This window comes from Microcaecilia unicolor, chromosome 5 (assembly GCF_901765095.1).
Source record: "Microcaecilia unicolor chromosome 5, aMicUni1.1, whole genome shotgun sequence".
Taxonomy (NCBI): domain Eukaryota; kingdom Metazoa; phylum Chordata; class Amphibia; order Gymnophiona; family Siphonopidae; genus Microcaecilia; species Microcaecilia unicolor.
Window position 1 is genome coordinate 139,373,559 of NC_044035.1, and position 26,537 is coordinate 139,400,095.

At 41.1% G+C, this 26,537-nt stretch overlaps 1 protein-coding gene across 1 annotated transcript in view; it reads left to right on the forward strand.

Moving 5' to 3' along the window:
* Nucleotides 1-26,537, forward strand: part of GRID1 (glutamate ionotropic receptor delta type subunit 1) — a 1,935,592-nt gene that overhangs the window by 1,316,858 nt on the left and 592,197 nt on the right. Inside the window, exon 5 of the mRNA XM_030203368.1 lies at nt 11,960-12,013. Coding sequence (XP_030059228.1) covers nt 11,960-12,013 — 54 coding nt within the window. The remainder of the gene's footprint in view (nt 1-11,959; nt 12,014-26,537) is intronic.

Here is a 26,537-nt window from a genome sequence, read left to right on the forward strand (position 1 = left end):
TAGTGATCTCAAATAGTGGCGTAACTGGAAGGAGGCAAAGAAATCCCTCCTTGTGGTGCCAAATTCCCTGTCTAGATCCTCCATTGTTTTCAAAGTTCCCTCTTCGGAGTATAACTGGTGAATGTACTGTATTCCATGGGCCATCCAATCCGCAAAAAGGATTGATGTATTACCTGGGGTAAAATGTTCATTGCCTCTTATGGGCAACAATGGGGTACATATCGCTGAAAGGTTATATTTGCGACATAACCAGCACCAAGTCTGTCGTAGGGGAGATATCAAGGGTGCAAAAGCCTGGGGTGTACGGACCCCTCCTGGTCTCGCATGCAACCAAGAACTAAAATGACGCGGATAAAAAACTTTTGTTTCAATTTCCGTACATGAAAAATAATTCGTATTGCGGAACCAGTCTGAAAGGTGACGCATGTTACTAGCCACCGACAAGTACTTTAGATTCAATAATCCTAGCCCCCCTTGTGTTCGGGGAAGATAGAGCTTAGCTGCTGCCAGTCTAGGTTTTTCCCCACTCCAAAGATATCTAGTAACCACTCTAGTTAGCAGGCATTCATCTCTATGTTTAAGAAATACCGGTAGGACCTGTAACACATAAACCCATTTAGGGATTAAAATCATGTTGTAAAGTGCTATCTTTCCCATTAATGAAAGAGGCAGTGTGGTCCAAACCTTTAGTGTTTGCCTGGTGTTCACCCTAAGAGGTTCCATGTTTAATTCATATACGGATCTCAGATTGGCAGCTAGCCATACACCAAGGTATTTCAACTTACCCTCTGCCCAGGAGAGTGGAAACGTACCTTCCCAAGTTTCTCGAATCTGGGGTTGAATTGGTAGAGCCATGGATTTACCCATATTCAAAGATAGACCCGAATAGTAACCAAATTCCTCAAGGGTTCCTAACAAGTAGGGTAAAGAATGTTGGGGTCTAATCAGTGTTACCAGAACATCATCTGCGAAAGCTAGTGTTTTGTGTTCCCGTGTTTGTAACTTAATCCCTGCTATGTCTGGGTCATTTTGAATAGTTCGTAACAAAGGTTCAAGGTATAGCAAAAATAATAAAGGTGATAGCGGGCAACCTTGTCTGGTGCCGCATAATATGAGAAAGGAATCCGACTGAATTCCATTGACCAATAAAGAAGCTCTCGGGCCTGTATATAACGTTGCTATTGCATTGAGTACCCATCCCCGGAGGCCTATGTATTGGAGCACTGAAAAGAGGTAGTCCCAGCGCACCTTGTCGAAGGCCTTTTCTGCATCTAGGCTGACCATCAACAATGGCTCGTTCGTGGCAAGGCTTTGTGCGATAGCTAAACAAGCTTTCCTTACATTGTGACATGGGTGCCTGCCTCGCACGAATCCCACTTGGCCTTCCCCCACTAAAGCTGGCATTAGAGGTGCCAACCGTTCGGAGAGCACCTTTGCTAAAATCTTCAAGTCTACGTTAATAAGTGAAATTGGTCTATAGGACCCCGGGTTATCCAATGGCCTCCCCGACTTTGGAATTAAAGTAATCAAGGCTTCGTTCGAGTCTCGTCTAAACCTGCCTTGTCTAACAGAGTCTTCAAAGAAATCTAATAGGGGGCCGCTTAATTGTGGAAATAATAGCTGATAGTATTCAGCCCCAAACCCATCAGGGCCCAGAGCGGATCCTCGCTTAAGCGACTTCACTACTTTTTGTAATTCTTTAGCTTGGATTGGTGCGTTCAATTGATCTAAAACCTCGGGGCTCAAACGTCACATTCCAGAATCTGCTAAATAATCTTCAAGGGATGGTCCTTTTTGTGGTTCTGGAGCGGCATATAAATTTGCATAGTAACTTGCCAGCATCCGAACAACCTCCTCAGAGTTACGTGTTCGTCTGCCGTCTTCACTTTGCAATACTGGGATGAACCTGTTTCCTCCCCATGATTTGGTAAGTCGCGCTAGTAGCTTTCCCGATTTATTGCCATGCTTATGGAAGGAGTAAGATCTGTGGAAAAATTGTTTCTTTGTTTTCTCATGGACCATAGTGTTCAAGGCCGCAAGCGAGGCCAGCATTACTTCTCTAGTCTCCTCTGAAGGGCGTGCTATGTGCGCCCGCTTTGCGATTTGGTATTTCTTTTCTAAGAGTACCACTCCTTGGGCCAATCGTCGCGAGCGGGCACACATATAAGCTATAATATCACCCCGGAGTACCACCTTGGAAGTCTCCCAGAATAGTTGCGCTTCGTGTGTATGCGAACCGTTTGTATCTACAAAGTAGGCCCACCGGTTTTTCAAATAATCTTGGAAGGCTCCCTCATCTTTCAAGTGTCTGGGAAACCGCCAAATGCGATGTCGCAACCCGGCTGCCCCCAATTCCAGCTCAATCCAAATCATTGCATGATCCGAAACCTCCATTACCCCAATTTCTGCACGTGACGTCTGTGAGAACAATGATGAAAATAATAGTATGTAGTCTATTCGCGACCATGAACCGTGTGCTCTAGACAGGTGTGTATAATCTTTTGCTGTTGGGTGGCTTAACCTCCATGGGTCCACTAGATCTAGTGCTGTACTCAAGTACCTTAATCCTTTTCCTTTTCCTAAAGCCGAGCTCGCTGTCGGTCCCGAACGGTCTTGTAGCCCATCCATGACTTGGTTGAAGTCTCCTGCCACTACCCACGGGGCATGTGCATATTGAATCCCCAAACAAACTAAGTGTTGAAAGAAAGAGTGGTCGTATACATTGGGGCCATAAACATTTAGAAGGAAGATTTCCTGCCCCAGGATATTTAAGTGAAGAAGAATGTAGCGACCATCCCTATCTTTGGATATTATCTTAGAGGTACATTGCAAATTTTTATGAATTAACACAGCTACTCCCCCCCATTTACCCCCCGAGGATGCAAAGTGGCATTCTTCCACCCAGCGCTGCTTGAGCTTTAAATGCTCTTCATCTGTTAATTTAGTTTCCTGGAGGCATGCTATCGAGGCGTGGTGGTGTTGCAAGAGTGTCAGGATTTTTGTTCGCTTTACAGGGGAGGAAATACCGGACACATTCCATGATATTAGCCTGGGAGGTGGTAGCTTAGCCATAGTCCCAACCGTCTCTGTTATACAAATTTAACAATTTCTGAACTCTTGTGGCTCCCAGGTGCCCAGCCCTCACCCAGAAGCTCTGCGCTAACAACAACTGTGTCACAGGAACATAGCTCTTTGAGCAGTTACCCGTTTCCCGCTTGGCACGGCGACAGCAATCATTTAGCCCTTCCTTCCCCCCTCCCTCCCTCCCCACTGCTCCCTCCCAACCCCCCATATCTTTTCCTGTCTTCTTCATGGATTGTTCCCAACCCACTAAACCACTTACCTATGTCTAATAGGGCCCTCCCTCCTATTTAATCTATATCATGACAATTTTTCCTACTCCCCTTCCTCCCTGCTACTTTATACCCGGAGATTCCACTCACCAGGCACCTCCAGTCTTACCCTTCTAATTAACTAGTCACTTGCATTCGCCTAAAGTATGGGTGGCGCTCCTCTTTTGCCATTTCTCATCTTTTCAACCAGCAATTTCATTGCCTATAAACCAGGACTGAAAACTATAGAAACTTTAACTTAAAGGGAGGCACATACAAGAAGAATTCATCATATGCATTGACACATTGTGTTATTCACTACCTTAGCTTTTAAGGCATGTAGTCATCTCAAAGTTCCAAGCATGGGGTATTCCCTGCTTTAAACTCACAGAGAACCACTCCATAACACTAGTTGGTATAACTTAAAATCAACAACCTTGCAATCTCAATAACTGAGTGGTGTCAGGTCTCCAAAATAGCCCTTCTCGTCACTGTCTGGATCCTGACATTGATTCACAGTGCAAGTTTTCACTGTCTGTTGCCCAGGGTAGGCGGCGACCGTCTGGTCCCCAAAACAGTTAACAGTAGGGTCTCCACCACACTTACAATAATGGAACAGCAAGCGTTCCCATTAGACTTTCTCTCCTCTCTCAGCCAGCCCTGCCCCTCCCCACAATCACACAAAACAGGCCACTAATGCTTCTCCCTCTCAACACCTCCCCCTCCCCCCCCCCTGTACATTCAAAGCTTCTTTTACATAACTTAGCCAGGAAGGAGGAAGTAATAGAGCAAGATAAAACGTTTAACAAGATATAACAAGCTTTAACAGGTAAACAATGGAGCCTTTCACTCGCTGATCTGAGGCATTGCTCCTGTGCCGTCCCCGGTTTTTCATCAACGCTGACTCATGCCTGCACCTACTAAATTAGAAGGTGCCGGCATGTAAAAAAAAAAACCAAACAAACCTCAGAACTCTTCCATAATGTCATAGTAAACTCTGAAGTATGAGAAGAACCGCAACTCCTCACGTCCAATGGAGCCTGCAGGGTAATTACTCACTGTCTGAGCCACCCAGCAAATAGTAGCGATTTCGCCTCCCGCAAACTGTTTCTGGTGTAGGGAGGCTGGTCAGCGTGGGCTCTGGGAGTGAGGGCTCTCCGTATCTCCCTGCAGCCAACTCAGAGCTCTTTCAGGGGATTCGAAAGTTCGCCACTGGCCATTGTCAAGAATCCTCAACTGTGCTGGGTATCTCAATTGGAATCTGTAGTTGCGCTCTATTAATTTGGTGCACACCGGCACGAACAGCCGCCGCCTTGCCGAAAGTTCTACAGAGTAATCCTGGAATAGTCTCACTGGTGCATCTCTATATCGGATTTCCTCTCGGTGTGCACGATAGTGTTGTAAGATGAGATCTTTTTGTGCAGAGTAGTGAAACTTTGCTATCACAATCCTAGGTCTCAGTGCTCCAGGCTTCTTGATTCCTATGCGGTGTGCTCGTTCCAGTTTCACCGCTCCCTGGTGTTCTGTCGCTCCCAGCAGTGATTCCAGCCAACGTTCCATTTCTGTGCAGAGATTTTTCTCGGGGAGTGTTTCAGGAATGCCCAAGAACCGCAAGTTGTCTCTCCGGGAATGATTTTCCAAATCGTCTAGTTTGAGTTGCTGGGCTTTCACAAGTGCTGACAAACGATTTAGCTCCACAGTGTTCCCCTGCGTGCCATCCTCCAGGTCAGATACTCAAACTTCTATTTCCCCCATTCTCCGTGCTAGGTCTGCAGTCAATTGGGACATGCCCGATATTTGTTCAGAGATTTGGGCTAGCCTCGGTTCCAAGGCTTTCACAACTGCCGTTGTGAGGTCTGCAAGTGCTGATTCGGTGCAGAAGAATTGTGGGGCCTGCTCGTGATCCGCCATTTTGTCATCTGCCTGTTTGGCCCGTTCCGTGCCTTTTTTATTCGATTTAGAGGCCATCGTGTTAGCAGTTTTCACAAATTTGTCCATAGAAGGTGTAGTAGGGTTCTCCTTTAGTCAGATGTTAATTTTATATCGTGGATTTGCTGATGTTTGCGGATGGAAGGAGGAATCCCCGAGGAGCTCCAGGCACTCACGTCTGGGCTCTCTCACGGCATCACGTGGTCTCCGCTGTACTAACCAATTAATGCAGATCATGCCCGCTCTCTGCCCCAGACCAGCCCCTAGTGCTATAAACTAAATTTTACTTTTTAGCGCATGGGTAGCGGACACCGATCCCAAAATTACTGTGGGATGCCTGAGAATGCCCCGTGGTAACATATTTCTAGTTGTAGAAAGGGTGTGATAGTGGAGGAGTTGCCTAGTGGTTAGTGCAGCAGACTTTGATCCCGGGAAACTGGGTTCAATTCGCACTGCAGCTCCTTGTGACTCTGGGTAAGTCACTTAACCCTCCATTGCCCCAGGTACAAATAAGTACCTGTAAATAATATGTAAACCGCTTTGAACATAGTTGCAAAAACCACAGAAAGATGGAATATCAAGTCCTATTTCTCTTTTCCTTACTGCAGCTTCATAAAAAGATCCCTGCATAAATGTGGATATTGAATAACATGGTCTGGCATTGAATAACACTGCTGAATATATTCTCCTTTCTTATTTCTGAGCTCTTATAAAACTTGACTAATCTATTATTAAGTTTGAGCAAAATTTTTGGTAATTGTGGTATGGAAGTATCCATATTAATATTATCATTGTGTAAATTTGCACTTTAGAATGCAAAATTGCACACACATGTTATAGAATAGTGTCAGTTATGCATGTAATTTACATTAATAATAAACTGCTAATTGGGTTAGCAACTAATTATTGGCTATAATTAGTATCAGTTTGCAGTAATTAGCACTTACATATGTAACTGCCCTTTGTTGTGATTCTATAAATTGTAACAGCAAAATGGAAGAGGGCATAGACCTGTGAAGGGCATGGCTAGGTCAGCTGTGTACCTTGCATTTATGTGCATGGGTTACTGAATACTATCAGTTATGTGCCTAAGCGCCAGCAGTTAAACTCAAACATTTCCATCAGCCTTTGAGCTAGCCTAAGTGTTCATGCCGAAAGTTAGATACATCGCCTACAAACAGAGAAAAATGAAGTCAGATAATGACCAGCCCTCAGATTCTGTATATGGCACCCAGATGTACGCACCCAAATTTGTGTTTGTGTCCAAAAGGTGCACACAAATTAATTGAGTAATGAGCCAATTAACATCAGTTTTAGGGTGCTATCAATTATTGATGCTAATTGGCATTCATTAAAATTTGTGTGCATCTGACGGTACACTATTCTGTAAGGCTTGGAACCTAACTCTACTAGCATGTAACTCAAAAGGAGCGTAGCCATGAGCATGTGAAGGGCATTCTGAAAAGCTGTGCATGGAATTATAGAATAAGGCCTCTAACTTGGGGTCCAGTAGTTACATCAGGTTTCAGCAGGTATAAGTCTGGCGCCTAAAGTTAGGTACAGGAATGGACACTAAGCGCAATTCTATTAAGAGTGCACACCTTTTAGAGAATTGTGCTTACCCCCGGATTCTGTATAGCGTGCCTAGAGTTACATGTGATTCTGCACGTAAATCTAGGTGCATTCTATAGCTATGCACATAGATTAATTGTTTTAACAAGCAAGCATTAACACCTCTTAACAAGCTATAACAAACACTAATTGGCAAAAATGAGAATTTACGCGTGTACATTGCTATGTGTACTGCACCTAAATTCTAACACGTGCAGGCAAAAATGGACATTCATAGTGACATGGAAATTGACATTTCATGGGTATTCTAAAATCTACGCGTGTTGTTATAAAATATGGACCAGTGCGTGTAAATCTATGTGCAGGCATTTTCACCAGCTTTTCGTTGGCATAAATGGGTGAGTGTAGATTTAGTCGCATAAACTACACCTAAGCATATTCCAAATACTGTTCGTAGATATACGTGCGGTATTTAAAATACACTTAGGTGTGATGGCCTAGCGCACATTAATTTTAGGCACCATATATAGAATCGGGCCTTAGTGCTGATTTTTTGGCACCAAATTTTGAGCACAATTTAATGAATCCAGCTCCATATGCTCTACCCAATCTGCCTATTCATGGTACCTACGTCCCATCCTCTCCCTTCAGTGGCGTTCCTAGGGTGGCTGACACCCGGGGCGGATCGCCAATGCGCCCCCTCAGGTGCAGCGTGACCCCCACCCCACCCCCAGCGAAAGGACACCCCCCCCCTGGTGCATTTTTACCTGCTGGGGGGGGGTGCCGCGTGCCTATCGGTTTCGCTCGTTCCATGCTCCCTCTGCCCTGGAACAGGAAGTAACCTGTTCCGGGGCAGAGGGAGCACGGAACGAGCGGAGCAGACAGGCACGCGGCACCCCCCCCCAAGCGGCTTGCACCCAGGGCGGACTGCCCCCACCGCCTCCCCCCCTTGGTACGCCACTGTCTCCCTTAGAGATCCTGTGTAATTGTCTCAAGCTTTCATGAATTCAGACTTAGGTTAGTATTTTATAATGACAATAAGGTGCAGAATTGTCAATATAGAATTCACGCCTAGCACACATCATCTTAGTGCCTAATTTAGGCAATTCTTTTGAGAATAACCCCCATATTGAATACTAATTAAGAAGAGGGAACACTATTAACACCATTAATTGAAAAGTACAAGAATTCTAAAGAAAAATGATATGAAAAGGTTTTCGGTGCTCATCCCTAATCTTTTCTGCTGTCCTATATATTCTGGACAGTTATCCAGATAGCGACCATGAAAATCACTGCTCCCTGGATAGCTATCGTCTCTGCCCCAGTTCTGCCCTGGATCGGCCTGGCACTCTATGGAAAGTGCTGCAGCATTCTGTAAAGATACTCAGCAACACTAGCCAGATAATTTTCTGGCTGTTATAACTGGTGGGCATATAAATGTTGGGGGGGGGGGGGGGGGGGGGAGAAGAGAGGGAGCAGAGGCTGGATGGAAGAGGGAGAAAGAGAGCATAAATTCAAATTAATTCCAATAATTGGTTGTTCATTTTTAGTTATCATTCATTCATTTCAATGTTTATATACCACTTAGACCTAAGCAGTTTACAGTTTCATTTTACAGGTACTGGGTCTGTCCTTAGTGGGCTCACAATCTAAGTAGTACATTGTACCTGGGGCAATGGAGGGTTAAGTGATTTGCCCAGGGTCACACTGAGCTGCAGAGGGAATTGAACCCAGCTACCCAGGATTTTAACCTATTGCTGACCATCAGGCAGCAGTGTGAATTGAACCCAGTTCCCCAGGTCTGTAATCCACTGCACTAACCATTAGGCCACTCCTCCACTGTCAATTTCACCTCTGCCCAAATTGACCAGATGACCACTGGGAGATTAAGGGGGCGGTCATACCTTTATACTTCCAGTGGTCATCTGGTGGGCACCTTTTGCAACTTAGTCATTATTGAAACAGGTGTACCCCAAAACATCCTATTTTTTTTTTTGTCTTGGATGTTTTTTAAATGTCCCATTATTGTGGAAAAACATCTAAATTGTACGTCCACGCTAGTCCCACTCAAAATACACCTCCAATATGCCCCCTTGAGATTTAGACCAACTGAATAGAAAAAATGTCTTAAAAATGAGTTTTGAAAATAGTGATTTGGATGTTTTTGCGGAAAAAAACCCAATCTGCCGCTTTTTTCTGTTTTGAAATGAGCCCCATAGGTATTAAAGTATGCATATGAAATACAGCAACACAGTCTGTTGGAGATTGCCTTCATTATGTAGCTACATAAGTCAAAAAGCTTTTAAATTTAGGTATGATACCTTTCACTTTTCATAAATTCCCACATGGTTTGCAGCAATATATAATTTTCTTTTCATATTTAATTTGTGTCCTTGTTAATAACATAATTACTAGTTTTGCAGATGTGAAGATTTTTTGATATGAATGACTTTCATCTATCTATCTATCTATCTATCTATCTATCTATCAGATAGATATAGATGGATAGATATACAACGTGAATGGAAAAAAAGGGAACCTGAACATTTTATTTTATCTCATAACATGGGGCACTGTCAAATTTTCAATAAACTTGTAGACATGTATGGAAATAAAAGAAATAAATATACACATTATCATACCCTAATGCTTTATAGGAAAAAGTGCAAAGCCATGGAGTTTTAAAGAGATTAGTATGGAAAGTTTAGCCGTTCTGTATTATGCTAACAAAAATACATGGATGACATCTGGTTAATTAGTTGGGGCATTGAACTACAAAGGAAGTCTAGGAGGATTGTGCTAGTCCTTGATAATTATGCAGCACGCCCACACAACTACGCTTTGAAAAATATCCAGGTGGAATTTTCTGTCTTCCAACACCACATCTCTGGTGCAAAATAGGTGTTGGTGTGAATCACAAAAAATGGGAATCATAAAAAATTTTAAGACCTTATACTGTGCTAAACTAGTAACTTACATCCTTGAAACTATTGAAGAAAATCTGCTCACATTGTCTTCAACAGCAAAGGAAGTCTGTTCAAAGATTGATCTTTTACAAGCAGTGCAGTTGGTTGCTGATAGTAGGTGAAATGTTAGCATAACAACCATTTAGCATTGTTATGCTAAATATGGGTTTAAATACCCTGAATTGGACACACTGGATATGGCTGAAAATGTTATGGAAAATGAAAATAATGTTATTGAAGCACACCACATTGAAAACTATGAAGAGTTTTCATCCACTGACAATAATCTTCAATGTTATACGGAAAAAGAGGGTTGTGAGGGTGAAATCGTTGACCAAATTTCAGCCTGACATCTGAAGACATCAGAAAATCAGGAAACCAAAGAGGATGACACAACTGAGCATGAACAAGTGACAAACCAGAATGCCAGGAGATTTATTCCTGGATTAAAACTTTATTTCATGCTGGAAGGCAATGAAGGCAGTCCTGTAACTGCTCTAGAGACCTGTGCCGATTTTGTGCAGCTGCAGTCAATTAAGAGAGCTCGATCGATACCTCTAACATTAATACTGTACTATTCTCAATGTGCAACTTTTATTTTTCTTTTGTTCAACTTTTGTGTTACAGTATAAATATATATTTTTTACTTTTACTGTACTGTTTTCACTGTGTATTTATCAGTGCTTTGCAACTTCTGTTTTTCTTTTGTTCAACTTTGTGTTTCAGAATAAATGAACAATTTTTATTTATTTATTTATTTGTGACATTTATATCCCACATTATCCCAAACAAGTTTGAGTTCAATGTGGCTTACCGTATAGGATACATAACAAAGAATAATGCATAAGAAAATAATTTGTTGGCCACGCGCAGGATCATTTTTCAGTTCACCTGTAGAAAAATGCCTTTGGGGGAGGTGGACTTGCGGCAAAATAAAAATTGGTACATGTCCATTTTGGGTCTGAGGCCTTACTGCCATCCACTGACAGCGGTAAAGTCTCATGCATTAACCAGGTGGTAACAGTCAATGCACATCAGAATGTCAATTACCGCCTGCACTCCAAAAAATAAAAATATTTTCTGATGTGCTTCAAAAATGAAATTACCATCCAGGTGGTAACTCAGAATTGAAACGCGTTGGGCATGTATAAGTGCTTACATGACTTAATTGGTGATAACAATCAATACATGGCATTAACAAGCACTTAATTGTCAGTCATTAGGAGTTACACACAAACCTGCCATAAGCCCTATTCTATAACGTGTGCTTAATTTTCATAGACCACAATGCCTTAGGGAATGTGGCCATGGGTGGGTCATGGGCATCCCAAAAATGTAGGCATGGAGTTATAGAATACTACCATTTTCACATCTAACTGCTATTAGTTGGGTGCAGAACAAAGCAAGAGTAGGGGTAGACCAAATAATCTCCATCCACCAATTAATATGGAAACAAGTCTTTATTTGAAAAGTACCTTATACAAAGGAACCAACATGGAACCATGTTTTGGTGGAAGAAACAGCTTGCCTCAGGAGTCACATGCACTGTATGCCATATGAGATGGTAAGAGACAAATTGTAGAGATGACTACAGTCCACATTGTAATGGTGCTGCACCAAAAGATATGGTGCAAAACATCCAACTGTGAAGCCGAAGCAGCCACCAGGAATGAACACACTCTCTGGGGCACAATGAAGGTTCTCAAAGCCACCGCTAAGAACTGACACTAATGAGTTTTGTACCATATCCTTTCATGCAGCACTATTACAATTTTGTTAGAACTTTGTAAGTCTAAATGCTTTGATAAAATGCCTCCATGTGACTTCATAAAATAACACCCAGGTAAGCATCTATTTGCCCTCTTAACTTGGGTGCCCTTTTATAGAATTACCCTCTATGTCTACATTGATACAATAAGCTCCCTTGCACTGTTCCGATGCTACTCAATGTATTTATATGCAGCAGACAGATATATTCCACTTTAATAAACTAACCTTCCAAATTGAGCTGCTATATAACATGTTACAGAGAATTAAAAAAAATAATGCATAAAAAGCTTTTCCAAAATTAACACAAATGAATTCAGTTTGCAGGGACTGAAGGCAAAGGATGAATATATTTTTATGACTTTTGTTCTGTTTCTTTTATTATTTCTGCAGGCTGTTGAAACCAACCTTGCATCAAAAGATAGTCACTGGGTATATGTGAATGAGGTAAGAGAAGTAATATAATGTATATTACGCTACTGGAGGATGACCATTTTCAGCTAGTAATTTCAAGCCATGCTTTTTCAAAAGATGCAACAATGTCTTGTGTAATTATCTTTCAGCATATAGAACTGTGTAGCATAGAATCAATAACTTGATTGATTATCAGAATTTGTCTTCTGCTCCCTTGCATTCATCATTCTTGGAGACAGGAAGTCAGCCATTTTACAATTTTGGTACCTAATGACTGGATTTATGTCCATGATGGTAAGGATCTTGGAGGGGAAAAAAAGCCCAACTCTCTAGCCAAGGATTGTTGCTGGGATGACTGGGCTACATGACTTGGGAGGGGATGTTAGTAATGTACCCAGAGAAATGTTTAGTTTTCATTTTTCCCCAACTTTATTTTTGTTGTTGTTTTGTTTTTATACATTCATGAAAATAGCATAAAAAAAACCAAACTAGTAAATGCAAACTAGTATTTTACTTAGCACTAAGGGGTCATTTTACTATGCTGCAGTAAAAAGTGACCATAGCGTGCTCTTACATGGATTTTTCTCACACACTAATGCCATTTTTACTGCAGCTGCAAAATGGCCGATATTCTATTTTTGCTATTAATGACCATGCGCTAATGTTGAACAAAGTCCAAATAGCCAAAAGAAGCACCAAGAGCTTTCAAAATCAGGACACAAATCCTTTAATCGTATAACTTGAACCTCAATATCTCATTAGTGACCCAACACAGGCTGTGTTTCGGCGCACAGTGCCTACATCAGGGGTCATTTGGGTTATAACTGTTAAGAAGCTTGATATACAACAACAGAACTCTGTCCCAGCACAATACAAACTGAATGTTCTTAATCGCTCAACACAATTGAAGCAAAAATGGTCCTTCATACTCTGTGTCCCAATTTTGAAGGCTCCTGGTGCTTCTTTTGGCTATTTAGACTTTGTTCTGTACTTTGGTCCCTTTCTGTGCCAGTTCATGCGCTAATGTTGCCATGAGCACTTACTGAAACCTGTTTTGTAGGCAGTAAGAGCTCTTGCATTAATCTTGCACTAAGCAGTTAGTGCACGGTAATATGGATGCACTGAGTAGCGCAAAAACCCCTATTCTTTGCCCACAGACACTCCCCTCTAACAAAAATATTTTTTAGTTTGGTTGTAGTGTACCCACTTTGGAACTTAAAACTGGATGCCTGAGCATGTCCCATGGTGAAAAGCCATTTTAATCTGTGGGAAGCCCATACTAGTGCTTACTGCAGCTCAGTAAAATGACTCCTAATTGACGTAACAGGCATACAATTATTAAGGGCTCCTTTTACTAAGCTTACCGTATCTTAAAAGGGATTACCTCGGGTCAGGCTGAAGCATCCCATGGTAATTTTGAAATGTTCACACACAAACCATACACTAAAAAATTATTTAAATTTTTCCATAGAGGGGTTGTGTCTGGAGGTGGAACGTGGGCACTAACTGGTAAGTGCAGGATTAACATGTGAGCCCTTACTGCTTGCAAAATAGGTGTTGGTAAGTGCTCATGCACTAATTTTTGTTAATGACTGCATGCTAATAACAGCACTAGATATAGAACCAAAAAAAAGTGAGGAAAAACCAAGTTAGGATACCAAAAGACGCTTTATTGGGTGGTTTTTATACAATAAAGCATCTTTTGGTATCCTAACTTGGTTTTTCCTCATTTGTTTTGGTTCTATATCTCACAGTATCGTGAGGGTTTTTACCTCCTTTTTTTTTTGCTTTAATAACAACATTAGAACATGATCATTAATTCAGAAAACGGAAAATCGGCCAATATTTAGGCTGTACTACATACTGGCCTTAGTATGCGGGAATGTCCCGCGTAAGGGTGTGCTAAGGTCACTGTTTGCCATAGCTCAATAAAAGGAGCCTTCAATCATTTTAGTGGACACAAACCTTGGGATTCTATATAGTGTGACTTAAGTTGCATGTGCAAATCCAGTCATATTCTGCATTTGCACATGCAACTTAATTAGTTAACAAGCCAATCAGCACTGAAATTGCCACTTAATAAGCAATTATTGACACTACTTGGCATTAATTATAATTTACATGCAGAACTGTCTAAGCGTATTCTATAACATGATTCGCATTAATTCTAAAAGTTGGATAGTTGGAAAAGGGGTGTGGCCATGGGTGTGGAATGGACGGGTCATGGGTGTTTCTAAATTCTATAAGTATAGTTATAATACACACTCAGTCCGCGTGTAATTTAGGTGTTGACATTTACTCTGAGTTTTACTTGGCATAACTGCCTGCAACTAAATTTAGTAGTGCAGATAGGCATTTGGCGTATTCTATAAACTGCACAGAAATTTAGACATTTCATTTCAGCGCCGATTTGTTAGGCATGATATATAGAATCTAGTCTAAACTTTTTAAGGTGAACTAATGAACCAAATGCACATTTCTAGGAGATATTATTTTAAGAGAAATAGTCCATATTATATGCAAATAAAGGATCAAGGTGCCAGATCCTAGCCCAGGTTCAACTGAGCTGGACGCTGAAAGGGGCAGCAGGAAAATGCTATATCCTCATCTTCTTCCCCAGCTTAAAACAAAATAACAGTGATATGGCTGTTTTTGAAGGAAATCAATCTCTCAACAAGGAAATTACTTTTCTTTAAAACTGTGCTCAGTGTTCCAGATGTTAAAAATAAGTTTTCCTGTAGTGATTAGTCTTAATTTACAGGGTTTTTTTTCTTATTCAGAAAATAGCTCATAAAACTGACTTTCCTGCCATTTGGAAATGATTAACTAATGTAAATTTATGGCTAAAATTTGCAAACCTTAAAGACAGATTAAACCAAGGTAGAATATAAAGAAGTTTTAAAATAGAATAAACAGTACAGAGAGTATGAATATATGGAATTAATAACCTGAAGTGAATTCTGTAATGTTGCCTCAGTTCATGACCTTCTTAGGAATGGTAGCATATAGAGGATATATTTCTTTCTTAGTATCCATCATTTTCATTATAATATTTGCATCTCGTGCACCAAGTCATCCAATCTTGATTGGCATAAACATAATATCAAGAATTAAAATGAGATCCCTTGTGGATAATAGAATTCTGAAGTTGGATCCTGGCGTCATTTTAATTGGGGAAGTCACTCAGTAAAAATTTGATAGATCAGGATGTTAAACCTAATAAGATTTTTCACAATAGCGTAAGTTCACTGACAAACTCAGGTCTGACAACTGAATACTATAAGAGCATTATTATTCTTGAAAAGCAAACAATTTCATTTTGCTTTAATCTGAAAATGTTTAATACATTGTTTTGCATGTTTTGCAAAATTTCCTCGGCTGAGTATATCTTAGTTTCACAAACTGCACAGCATAATGAGAAAAAAAGACATAGAGGGTATTTCTCAAAAAGTCACCTAAAGTTAGGTGCTTGGAGGATACGTGCCAAGTGACAATTCTATATTGGCAATTGTGGATGTAACGGTGGTTATAGAAAAATAGTATAAGTCCTATGTTACATGCTTTTTGCATAAGCCTTACAACTTAACTTTTCCAACAGTTTTTTTAATTAGGCTCGGTTTTTCTATTTTTCTTCTTTTCATTTATATAGTTGTAGTTCAGTATTTGATTGTAAACCGCTCTGGACCCCTAAGATGAGAAAGTGATCTATAAGTGCAGGATTAAATTAAATTAGATTAATTTTAGGCATGAGCACTTACACTAGCTCAATGGCTGGTAAAAATGCTTACACCTAACTGCTGTCAGTTAGATGCATAACTGATAGTACTCAATAACCTATGCACATAAGTGCTGGGCAGCCTCTGAACCACCTATGCTTCTCATAGGTCCACGCTCCCTTTGTAGTTCCACACTATGGATTTTGTGCACGCAATTTACAGAGCCCTGACTAAGGGCAGTATAGCGCTGCACGAGTCTGGTAGCACTTTGGAAATGTTGAGTAGTAGTAGTAGTAGAGCTTGTGGGGGAAGCGGGCTGGTGGTTGGGAGGCGGGGCTAGTGCTGGGCAGACTTATACGGTCTGTGCCCTGACAATGGCAGATACAAATCAAGGTAAGGTATACACAAAACGTAGCACATATGAGTTTATCTTGTTGGGCAGATTGGATGGACCGTGCAGGTCTTTTTCTGACGTCATCTACTATGTTACTATGTTACAATTACATGCTGTGACAGAACAGTGTGTTTTTTAAGCCTGTAAAATTGCCTTATTTCCTGAAGTGTACTTCTTCTAGTGTCCAGCAGGTGGTGCATGTTTTATGTTAAAGCTGTAATAGAAAAGTGAATGCGCCCTCTTTAGTTTCACTCAATGAAGAAGTGATCTACAGTACTGTGAGTAGTATACTTTTAAAGCTTGTTGTTCTGGGTTCTGATTGGCCCAGGAGCTCAATTTCATTTGGATTTTACTGGCTTTTTCTCCAGTCTTAGCCACAGGCGGTCGGTGACTCAGATGTTTGGGTGAGGCTATAGTGATGCGGGGTAAGGGCAAGGGTGAGGTGGGATGGGACATGACGGCCAAGTTAAAATCCTTGTGGTGCAACACCTGTGCCAGCAGTAAAGGGACAGTGGGGGCACTTTTAAACACAGCTTCCTTCCTCACCTAGTACCTCTGTTACTGATGGTATTATACACACTGAACACACTCCAGAGAATTATGGGGGTCTTTTACTAAAGTATGCTAACGTTTTTAGCTCATGCTAAAATTCAGCAGGCACTAAAACACTAAGACATCCATAAGAATATAATGGGCATCTCAGTGTTTAGTGCAAGCTGATTTTTAGCACGAGCTAAAAATGCTAGCACACCTTAGAAGACCCCCTATGTACCAAACAAATCAAAATAATGCACCAAAATAATACAGCATATTAAACAGAACAATATTTGTAGTATTCTGGAAATATATGCAGGTACTTTAACACTTGACTGTCAAATCAGCCTTAGCTTCCCTGTCCAACATCTTCCTGTTGGCTATGTGAATAGTGATGTTCAGCAGCACTGTAACAAAAATCCTATGGTTACTGTCAACCATAAAATGATTTGCCTATCAATGTTTGTGGTAGGTTGCCAAATGACCATCAGGTTTCAGATCTGCTGCACTTTAGTTTATTGTTGAGTTATCAAACATGTTAGGATTAGGTATTATTTGTATTAGCTGTACATAATGGTTAGAGCAGTGAGCTGAGAACAAGGAAAGCCAGGATTCAAATCCAACTGCTGCCTTCCAGAAAAATATCTAATGTGTGTGAATGCAACTTGCACTGAGCTATAATTGAAAATTATAAATCCAAATTCAAAATCTGGTATTAAGCATATTGTGAAGTAATAAAAATCTTAAAGTTACGCAGGACATATAAAGGTATTCTACCATACCACAATGGCACTTATTTCCAGGAGTCACACAAGGGCCTACATAGGAAACAAGTCAGTTGGCACTAGAATATTAATATACCTACTAAACAAACTGATTCCATACAGACATTTAATGCTATCGGAATAATTGGTCTCTTTCCCAAATGCAGAATACAGGCAGACTCTCACCAAGAATGGAATAAGTAACCACAAACTAAAAAAAAAAAAAGAAATATGTAGACTAAACTTAAACTGAAACCCCATGAAGATGGACTCTGCATATAGTGTAACACCAGAGAAATAGAAACATTAATGCATTTCCTTCTGTACTGTACAAAATAAAGATAGGGGATGTAAATTTTAAAAACTGACATAGTCCATTCACTAAATTAAAAATTAATACATAAAAATAAAGTGAAATAGAAAATAAGGTGATACCTTTTCATTGGATTAATTTAATAGATTTTTTGACTAGTTTTCGGAGGCCAAAGCCCTCTTCCTCAGGTCAGAATAGTTTATTTAGTCAAAAATGTATTTAGTACTTAGTCAAAAAATGTATTTATCAAAATAAAAAATTTATCTTTTTATTTTCTGTTAATGTGAACCAACACAGTTTCCATATTATTTCACCCTAAATTAAAAAAAAAAAAACAATTATTTTTTTTTTCTACCTTTGTCTGGCTATTTAATTTTTCTAATTGTGTAGGTCACAGTCTCTGTTTACTATTTTCCTATCTTCTCTTAACTCTTTCCAAGGTCTCAAATCTAGTTTTCATTTTTTTCTCTCCTTGTGTCTTCTTCATCTCTTCTACTGCATCCATCTTTGATACTGATATTTCCCAATCAGTCTTCTTTTATTTTATTGACTCTCTGTCTACTCAGATATCATTCATTCTTAGTATCCAGTCTTTAGGTTGTTTTTTTTTTTTACTGTTTTTTTTCCTTCACCCAGGCCCTCCTATTTTATTCTCTTATTTCTCAGTCTTTTACAAACTCTTCCCTCTCTTCTTCCTGCCATACAGCATTTCCTCTTTATGTTTCTCTCTGCACATAGCCATACAGCATCTCCCCTCTGACTCTCTCACCTCTCACCAACCAACAATGAAAGTACACTTGGGGATATAGCCCTTGGCACACTGCTGGCTCTGCCAGTCTCTGCCTTCCTCCTCTTCCCTTACACCTATGATGTAATTTCCTGTATTGGGGGTTGGGAAGGAGGAGGAGGAGGAGGAAGACAGAAACTGGCAGAGCTGGCAGCGTGCCGAGGGCTATGGCTCCATGCGTATTTTCATTTTGCTTCCAGCCAAATCAGGGAGGCAGCAGCATGAATCAGGAAATGAAAGGAAGGGAAGGTTGCAGTTCTAGTTATGGATATCAGAAGGCAATGGCAGGGAGGAGAAGGTAGTGGTTGGGCTAGCCTTTTATATGGGGCACCTATGGCCTTAGCCAGGGAGAAGAGAGAGACAGATCTCTTTGCTGAGGCCCTGTGATCAGTTATATCTGATAATCTGTGAGCAGCACATTTTCTGATCTTCCCAGGTACATTTTAGAAAGTAAACAATATTTAGATAGTTTTATAATTGATCCATATTTCAGTTACCTGTTATTGTTTGCTGATTGCACATTTTCTGTCCACTCTTCAAGTTCTGACAATATACATTTTCAGTTTGTTGATTCTTCTTGTCTAGACTGATAAAGAATCCTGGTGGTTTGTGTGTTGGGTCTGTGAGTGCTTCCTAGGAACTGTGGAACCACTTGGAGTGTAGCCCCAGTAACCTAAAAATCACTGAGGATAATTTGAGAGTGGGAGACTCGCCCAGAGGTAGTTGTGACACAGTCAGTGGGAGGAGGATGCTAGTATAGAGCACAAGCAACAGGTGCAGGCGGACCTGAGCTGTGCTGGGGATAAACCTTCTAAGTGGCCACGGAGTAACTCCAGGCAAGTGGCTAGGGGTTTTGTGACAGACCTTTAGTCTTTCTTTTTTGGTGGCAGCATGGTGAGATTGTCAGACTCAGTGTGTGGAGTGAGGGTCACCATCCACTGAGTGGTTCAGTCTTTTTTTTTCTGTAACCTCCAGGCACAGAACACAGTGAACAAGTGCAGCAGGGTCCCTTTCCTGTTCAGCTTTTTTCTTGGTATTGTTAGGAGTTAAGCAGTGTGCTGATGGTGACTGGTGGCAGACCTCAGACACTGGATATGTGTGACCTAACACAAGAGCAAATGGATAACCTCAGCGGAGAGGAGCTACAGAATCCCCCTGTTCGGAGTTCAACCCCTGGGGGGAGACCAGACTCTTAGTGGGCAGAGGCCCGTGAGTTGGCAGGATCGGATACCATGTCTGCTGAAATCCAGCAGATCTAATGGGAGGAATGACAGTGGCGAGAGGAACACCAAAGCTGCGGCAAGAGGAATGGGACTGGGAAGAGTGGGAATGGGAACGGGAATTTCAACTGTAGAAAATGAAGTTGGAGATGGAAATGGCTCATGTCCAAAGCTTCATCCCAAAGGCCCAAGGCAGGATTCACAGCCCAGATCGAGCCCAACTTGTTTTCGCAGTTTGTTGATACCAGAGGTGACATTGATGGATATCTAACTGCCTTTGAAAAACTTTGCCACCTCAATGAGATTCCTTAGAAAGACTGGGTACACTGATTGGGAGGAAAGCTCGCTAGTAGAACATTTGAAGCATTTCAATGACTTTCCCATGGAGACATGCTTCCAGTCTGAGGAGGTGCGCAAAACTTTGTTGAAACATTATGCTATCACCCTCAAGACCTACAGACTAAAGTTCTGGACTTTGCAAAAGGGGACAAATGATACTCACAGAGAGTTTGTGATTCAGCTAAGATACCAGCATCAGTGGTGGCTCAATGGAGCTGAATAAGCCCTGGAGGACTGCCAAAACATGATGGCCCTGGAGCAGTTTCTTCAGCGTTGTCATCCAGAGGTGAGGGAACATGTTCAAGATCACCAGCTCCATCCACCAGAGAAGGCAGCTGAGTTGGCTGACATCTTTATGGCTAACCATTCCTGGTTGGCAAAGAGAAGCCATCTTTATCTGCAGCAGCCGGGATCTAAGGACAGCCAGGGCCCTAAGCCAAATATCCTTGCAACCTTGGAGACCATCAGCAAACCCTCAGTGTTCCCCCAAAACCTAAAGACTTTAGACATGACAATCCTTGTTACCAGTGTGGACATACAGGACATTTCAAAGCAGATTGCCCAGATAATCCCAATCCTGCACTAAAGAGTATTCCAGTTCCTGCCCCAAGGCTGGTTGCTTTCGTGGGTGGCTCAGTCTATTTTTACTGCTGCAACCAGAGCCTGTATGGACAGAACTATATGGCTAGCACTACCTGTTTGAGAATGCTGTGGATTAAATTCAATAAATGGTTCCCAAATTTGGACACACAAAAAAAAATACGTGCTGAGTGCTATGCTATAAACGGTGCTCCAATTTGGGTGCTATTTATAGAATAGTGCCTAGTGCCGGGATCCGCGCCTAGCTTTAAGGTGCAAGGATTTACACCAGCTGAACCCTGGCATAAATCCCTGCGCCTAAATTAGGACGGATCTCTCAAATTCTATAATAGTGCTCACATCTTAAATGAATGCTCCTGACCCACCCATGCTCCTCCCATGGCCATGCCCCCTTTTCAGTTGTGTGCTAAAAGATTTGTACACACATCTTTATAAATCCAATTGTTGCCAATTAGCACCAATAATTGATTGTTAGTGCCCAATTATTGCTGCTAATAGGCTCATTGCTCAATTAAATTGCATAGACAAATTGCGCATGCCCAAATTTGCGTGCAATTTTAAGTGCCATTTATAGAATTCCTCTGCACATGTATAGTGCTGCACATTTCATGCCACCACCAGAACCCCTTTAGACATATATCTATGCAGGTGCTAAATGGTCAGCTTCCATGGTGGAAGCTATTTATAACATGGGTGGGGACAGGGAATGTATGTGTTCGCCTTTGTGGAACATTTTCTGCATCTTAGACACTTTTTTTATAACATCATGGATTTCAATGTTTAGTGAGATCCATATTTATGTTTTATATGTTTTTCACATTTTTTAGACATCTTGGTGAAGGAGCAGAGATATGTCAGTTGCACGTACAGCCCTGGTATTGTAAAATATGCCACAGGCTCTGTACATAAATGTCTATATACCTACTTCCACAACTTCTCTAAAATGGCATTGCATGTGCATAAATGGGCTTTTATAAAATTAGGTAGGCATGCTCAGAGGCGGAGGTTGGGTAAAGTACATATATACAGTTACCCCTGCTCTCAAGCAGGTGTAATGTCCCATTCCTCAATCTAGGCACAGTTTCTCCAGGATTTGTGCTAGTGTTTTATAAAGATACGTGGAAGGGCCTTTTAGAAAGGACGTCCAACCAAGAATAGCCTTTGAAGGCTATTGAAGCTGTGTACATTCTGGTACAATAGATATTTCTCTGTCCCTTGGAAAACTAACATTTAAAAAAAAAATCATGAAGAGCTGCAGTGGGATTTGGACTAGGGTCCCCTTACTCTCAGTCCACTGTTCTAACCATTAGGCTAGTCCTCCACTCAACAGTCTATGTGGCCATTTTATAAATTTAATATCCATGGTTCCTGAAGGTGTCACAGAGCCCACTATCCCTTACCAGTTTCACATTCAGTGTGGGCAGCAATCACTGGGGCATTAAGAGGGTGATTTCCTTTGATCCAACCAGTAAAGAGCTGCTAAATTGGAGCAACTTTCTGTAACTTAGACACACCGGGTACCAGGTCTAAATATCAACATCCATCTTTTTGGTCATAGATGTACCTTCTCCCTTCTGAAATCAGAGTTGGATATCCATATTTTTGCCCCTCCCTAGTTCCGCTCAAAACATGCTCAGTCCACACCCCATTGCCTTAAGGATGTACTGCAATTTTAGATGTTCGTATCCCAGCTTTATAAAATCGAGATTTGGGCATTCTTGCAATATGGATATCTAAATTTAATTTAATTTTTGGCATTTATAATCTGCTTAGCCGTCATGCTCAAGGCGGAGAAGACTCACACATTATAATGCTGGTTTTCAGATGTCAAAAACACAAATAGAGTTTCTAAAATAATAGCCATAGGCACCTATGTGTCTTTATAGGCTAAAAAATGGGTACCTTCCTGCCCTATTAACCAAAGAGCCTTCTTATAAAGTTACGCTAGACTGAAAGGGCAAAAAGTGCATACTCCGCCGAGTGAATTCCTTCAAAAAGACGATAAATGCTTCCTAATAAATAAATAAATAAATATTTGCAGTCTATTTTACAAAGAGGGGCATAATCAAATTATTATTATTATTAACATTTGTATAGCGCTACCAGATGCACGCAGCACTGAACATCAAACATAGAGAGAGACAGTCCCTGCTCAAAAAAGCTTACAATCTAAAAATAAGACAGACAGACAAAAACAATTAAGGACAAGGGAAGTACTGGGTGAGAAGGAACAAGGGGAGGGCAAGTTGAGTAGTGGCTAGGAGTCAAAAGCAGTGGTGAAAAGGTGGGTTTTTAGCATAGATTCGAAAACAGGTAGAGATGGAGCTAGACGTATAGGCTCAGGAAGTCTATTCCAGGCATAAGGTGCAGCGAGGGAAAAGGATTGAAGTCTGGAGTTAAACGGCGTCCCGACCATATTATCGAAACAAGATGGCCGGCCATCTTTCATTTTGATAATACGGTTGGAGCCAGCCAAATCTCAACATTTGGGCCGGCTTTAGAGATGGCCGGGATTGGTTTTCAGCAATAATGGAAACTAATGACGGCGATCTCAAACCCAGCCAAATTCAAGGCATTTGGTCATGGGAGGAGCCAGCATTTGTAGTGCACTAGTCCCCCTCACATGCCAGGACACCAACCAGGCACCCTAGGGGGCACTGCAGTGGACTTCAAAAATTGATCCCAGCTCCATAGCTCCCTTACCTTGTGTGCTGGGCCCCCCAAATCCCCCCCCACAACTGTACACCACTACCATAGCCCTTAGGGTTGAAGGTGGGCGCCTACATGTGGGTACAGTGGGTTGGGGGGGGGGGGTTGAGGGCTCCCATTTACCACCACAAGTGTCACAGTTCATAAAATTATCCCCTAATTGCTAGTGTGGCAGATAACATACTGTAGAACATATAACTATCTCCATAGGTGTAATTAACTCTATTATGCATTAGCACATAGTAGAGCGGTCCAATTCATGATTCAAATCTATTCATCGATTTGTTTTTGGCAAATCATTTCAAATCAGTCTGTCTTCCCCCAAAATTGATTTATTTTCTCACCACCTTCACACAGCATGCGTGCCTCCTTTGCCTTTGCTGTATGCCACATCCCCTCTTCCATTGCAGCATCTCAGTCCTCCATGCCTTTGGATTGGAAGGATACAATGGCATGCCCCCTCTATGGCATCCATGTCACCACCTTCCCGCCTTTCCTTGCAATGCCCTTCTCCCCCGCAAAGGACTCGGTTAGCCGGCATCTGAGCTGAGTGAACACTGCAGTGTTCTTGGATTCCACTGCTCAGTGCTGAAAAGAAGGTATGTATGTACTGTGCAGTTTGAACATTTATTATTCCTCCGTGTGCTGCCCACAGGTGATAGTTATCTGGGCTGTACATAATGCAAAGAAAATACTTCTGAAAATCACCTAATTCTGTGATGTAATAAATGTTCTTTTAGGCAAGCTGCTGTGTGTAAGTCAAGTTGGCCATTGTTCTAGCTTGTGTCATTGACATTGTATTGTGCTGAATATTTTGTAAACTGCGCAATTGTTTGAATATAGAGGTTTATCAAGTGAATAGGATTGAGTGATTTGTTTGGAGGTAGGGATACTGGAGGAGAAGTTCCCATAAATTAGGGCACAGCTGCTATTGTCTCTGATATAATGTTGGAGTTCTATTAAAGAATAGAAAGGGGCTTAATGCAAGATAATGAGAGTGGCAGAAATCCAGGACTGGTCTAAAGTCTCCTTGCTGAAACTAGGGAACTTGGAATCTCTGGTTACAGATTGCAGAATACTGAAGAATTACAAGAAATTTTCTCACTATCGGATTCCTTTTTTAGATACTTGATTTGCTTTTGTTTTCAGGAATTATCCAAAGTAAACCGCTGCCCCTGTTTCGCAGCCAATGCATTCAGCAGGAAAAGAGTAGAAATCAGCATGCCCGGTAGGCCACCACTCACTTATATGGTCTGTATTTGATCAGTTGAATGATGAAACTGAACTGGGCAGAGAACTTGTGAAATGTACTCTATGCAAAGTTAAAGTTAAAGTTAAACGTAGCAGTGGCACCCATAATCTTTGGCAGCACATTGAAAGACAACATGAAGCAAAATTTGTTGATCTGCAAGCTGAAGCAACTTCTAAGAAATCTGAAGTCTCAAGCAGCAGCATCTTCTCAAGACTGGGTTTCATCATTTTTCTGCAAGCTACTCTCACCAGGAGCTAAGAAAGAAATTGACACAGCTCTCATGTATTTTATTGTTAAAGATATGCAGCCATTTAGTGTTGTTACGGATGAAGGCTTTTTGGTCTATTCTCAGGCTCTGAACAAATGTTATGCTGTGCCATCACATCAAACTTTAGGTAGAATGATCAAAGCTCAATATGATGAAATGTCCACCTACGATTTGAGTGAACTTCAAAGTCTGAGATACGTAAACATTACCACAGACCTCTGGACTAGCAGAACCATGGTGGTTTATATTACTTTTACAGCACATGGCATAGATGATGACTTTCATACAGTAAATGTTGTGCCAGATGCGTAGTACATGCCAGAGAGACATACAGGTGACAATATAGCAGATGCCATGGAAAATTCAATGAATAAATGGAAGTTAGAAGGCAATGCTTTTGCAGTTGTACTGATAATGCCATGTCAATAAAAAAAAACTGTTGGGATACTTATTTGAAAAGGAATCTGTACCACTTACCATTGCTGCTTCAGACACATTCTGCAATTATGTGTGGAAGATGTGCTGTGGTCTAATCCAGCAGTCTATGCTGTTATTAATAGATTTCGCTATACCATCAGCACTTTCCGTCACAGTACTGTATTCACTGAAAGTTTGAAAATTGCTCAAGAAATGCTGGCAATGCCAGTGAAGAAACTGATTGGAGATGTGAAAGCACGTTGAAACTGTACTTGCATTATATTGTGACGTGCAGTTGAACTGAAGCAACCCATTGGTTTAGCTTTAAACAACAGCAATAAAATAGAAAGCTGCGACTGTAGAACGTGACTATGATCTGACCCACAAACTCATTGATGTGTTGCAGGCTTTTGAAAAAGCCACAACAATTGCACTGGAGCACAGCATTTTACTGTGTCTGTTGTTCATCCACTGGTTGAACACCTGGTTAATTAATCAATCCAAGATACAGGGAAGAATCAGGAGAGGAAGTTGATATTGATGATGAAATTGAAACAGACTATTACTGAAGATACAAAATCATCAAACTTGAAAGTTATCTCTCACTTGAAAGAACAGCTGAAGAAACGTTTACTGCATGGATTTCAAGATATATTATTTGATAATTTATATTGATTAAGCAGCTTCCTGGATCCGAGATTCAAGTCAACCTATGGTGAGGTATCAGATGTCATTGCAGTTGCAACTCAAGAGATCATAAAAATGCAAACCACTGATGTACCAGTCACATCGGCAGCCATTCCAGATTTGATAAGCAGGATGTGAATAATTCTAGGCACAAATGCAATTTCGGGGAAACAGTGGAAGATACCAATGTTTCAGCTTAGAAAGCCAGACTTCCATCACAATCAGACTATGACAAAGATATTCGAATCAGATATGGAACTTGCCTGCTATAAACACGAAGATCCATTGGAAACTTGCGGTGACGTTATTAGTTTCTTGCAGCAAAGGCAAATGAAAATGTCAATCTTGAACTGGCTTGTATGGAAGTTTCTGTGTATGCCAATCACTTCTGTGCCATCAGAAAGAATTTTTCTGCTGATGGACAAATTATAGCCGCAAGACGCAGTTGTCTTAAGCTGGCCAAAGTGGGCAAAATTATTTTTCACAATACAAACTGGAAGATGTAGGACATGACCTTACTTCCCTTTTGGCATTATGTAAGATGCCTGCTCACATTA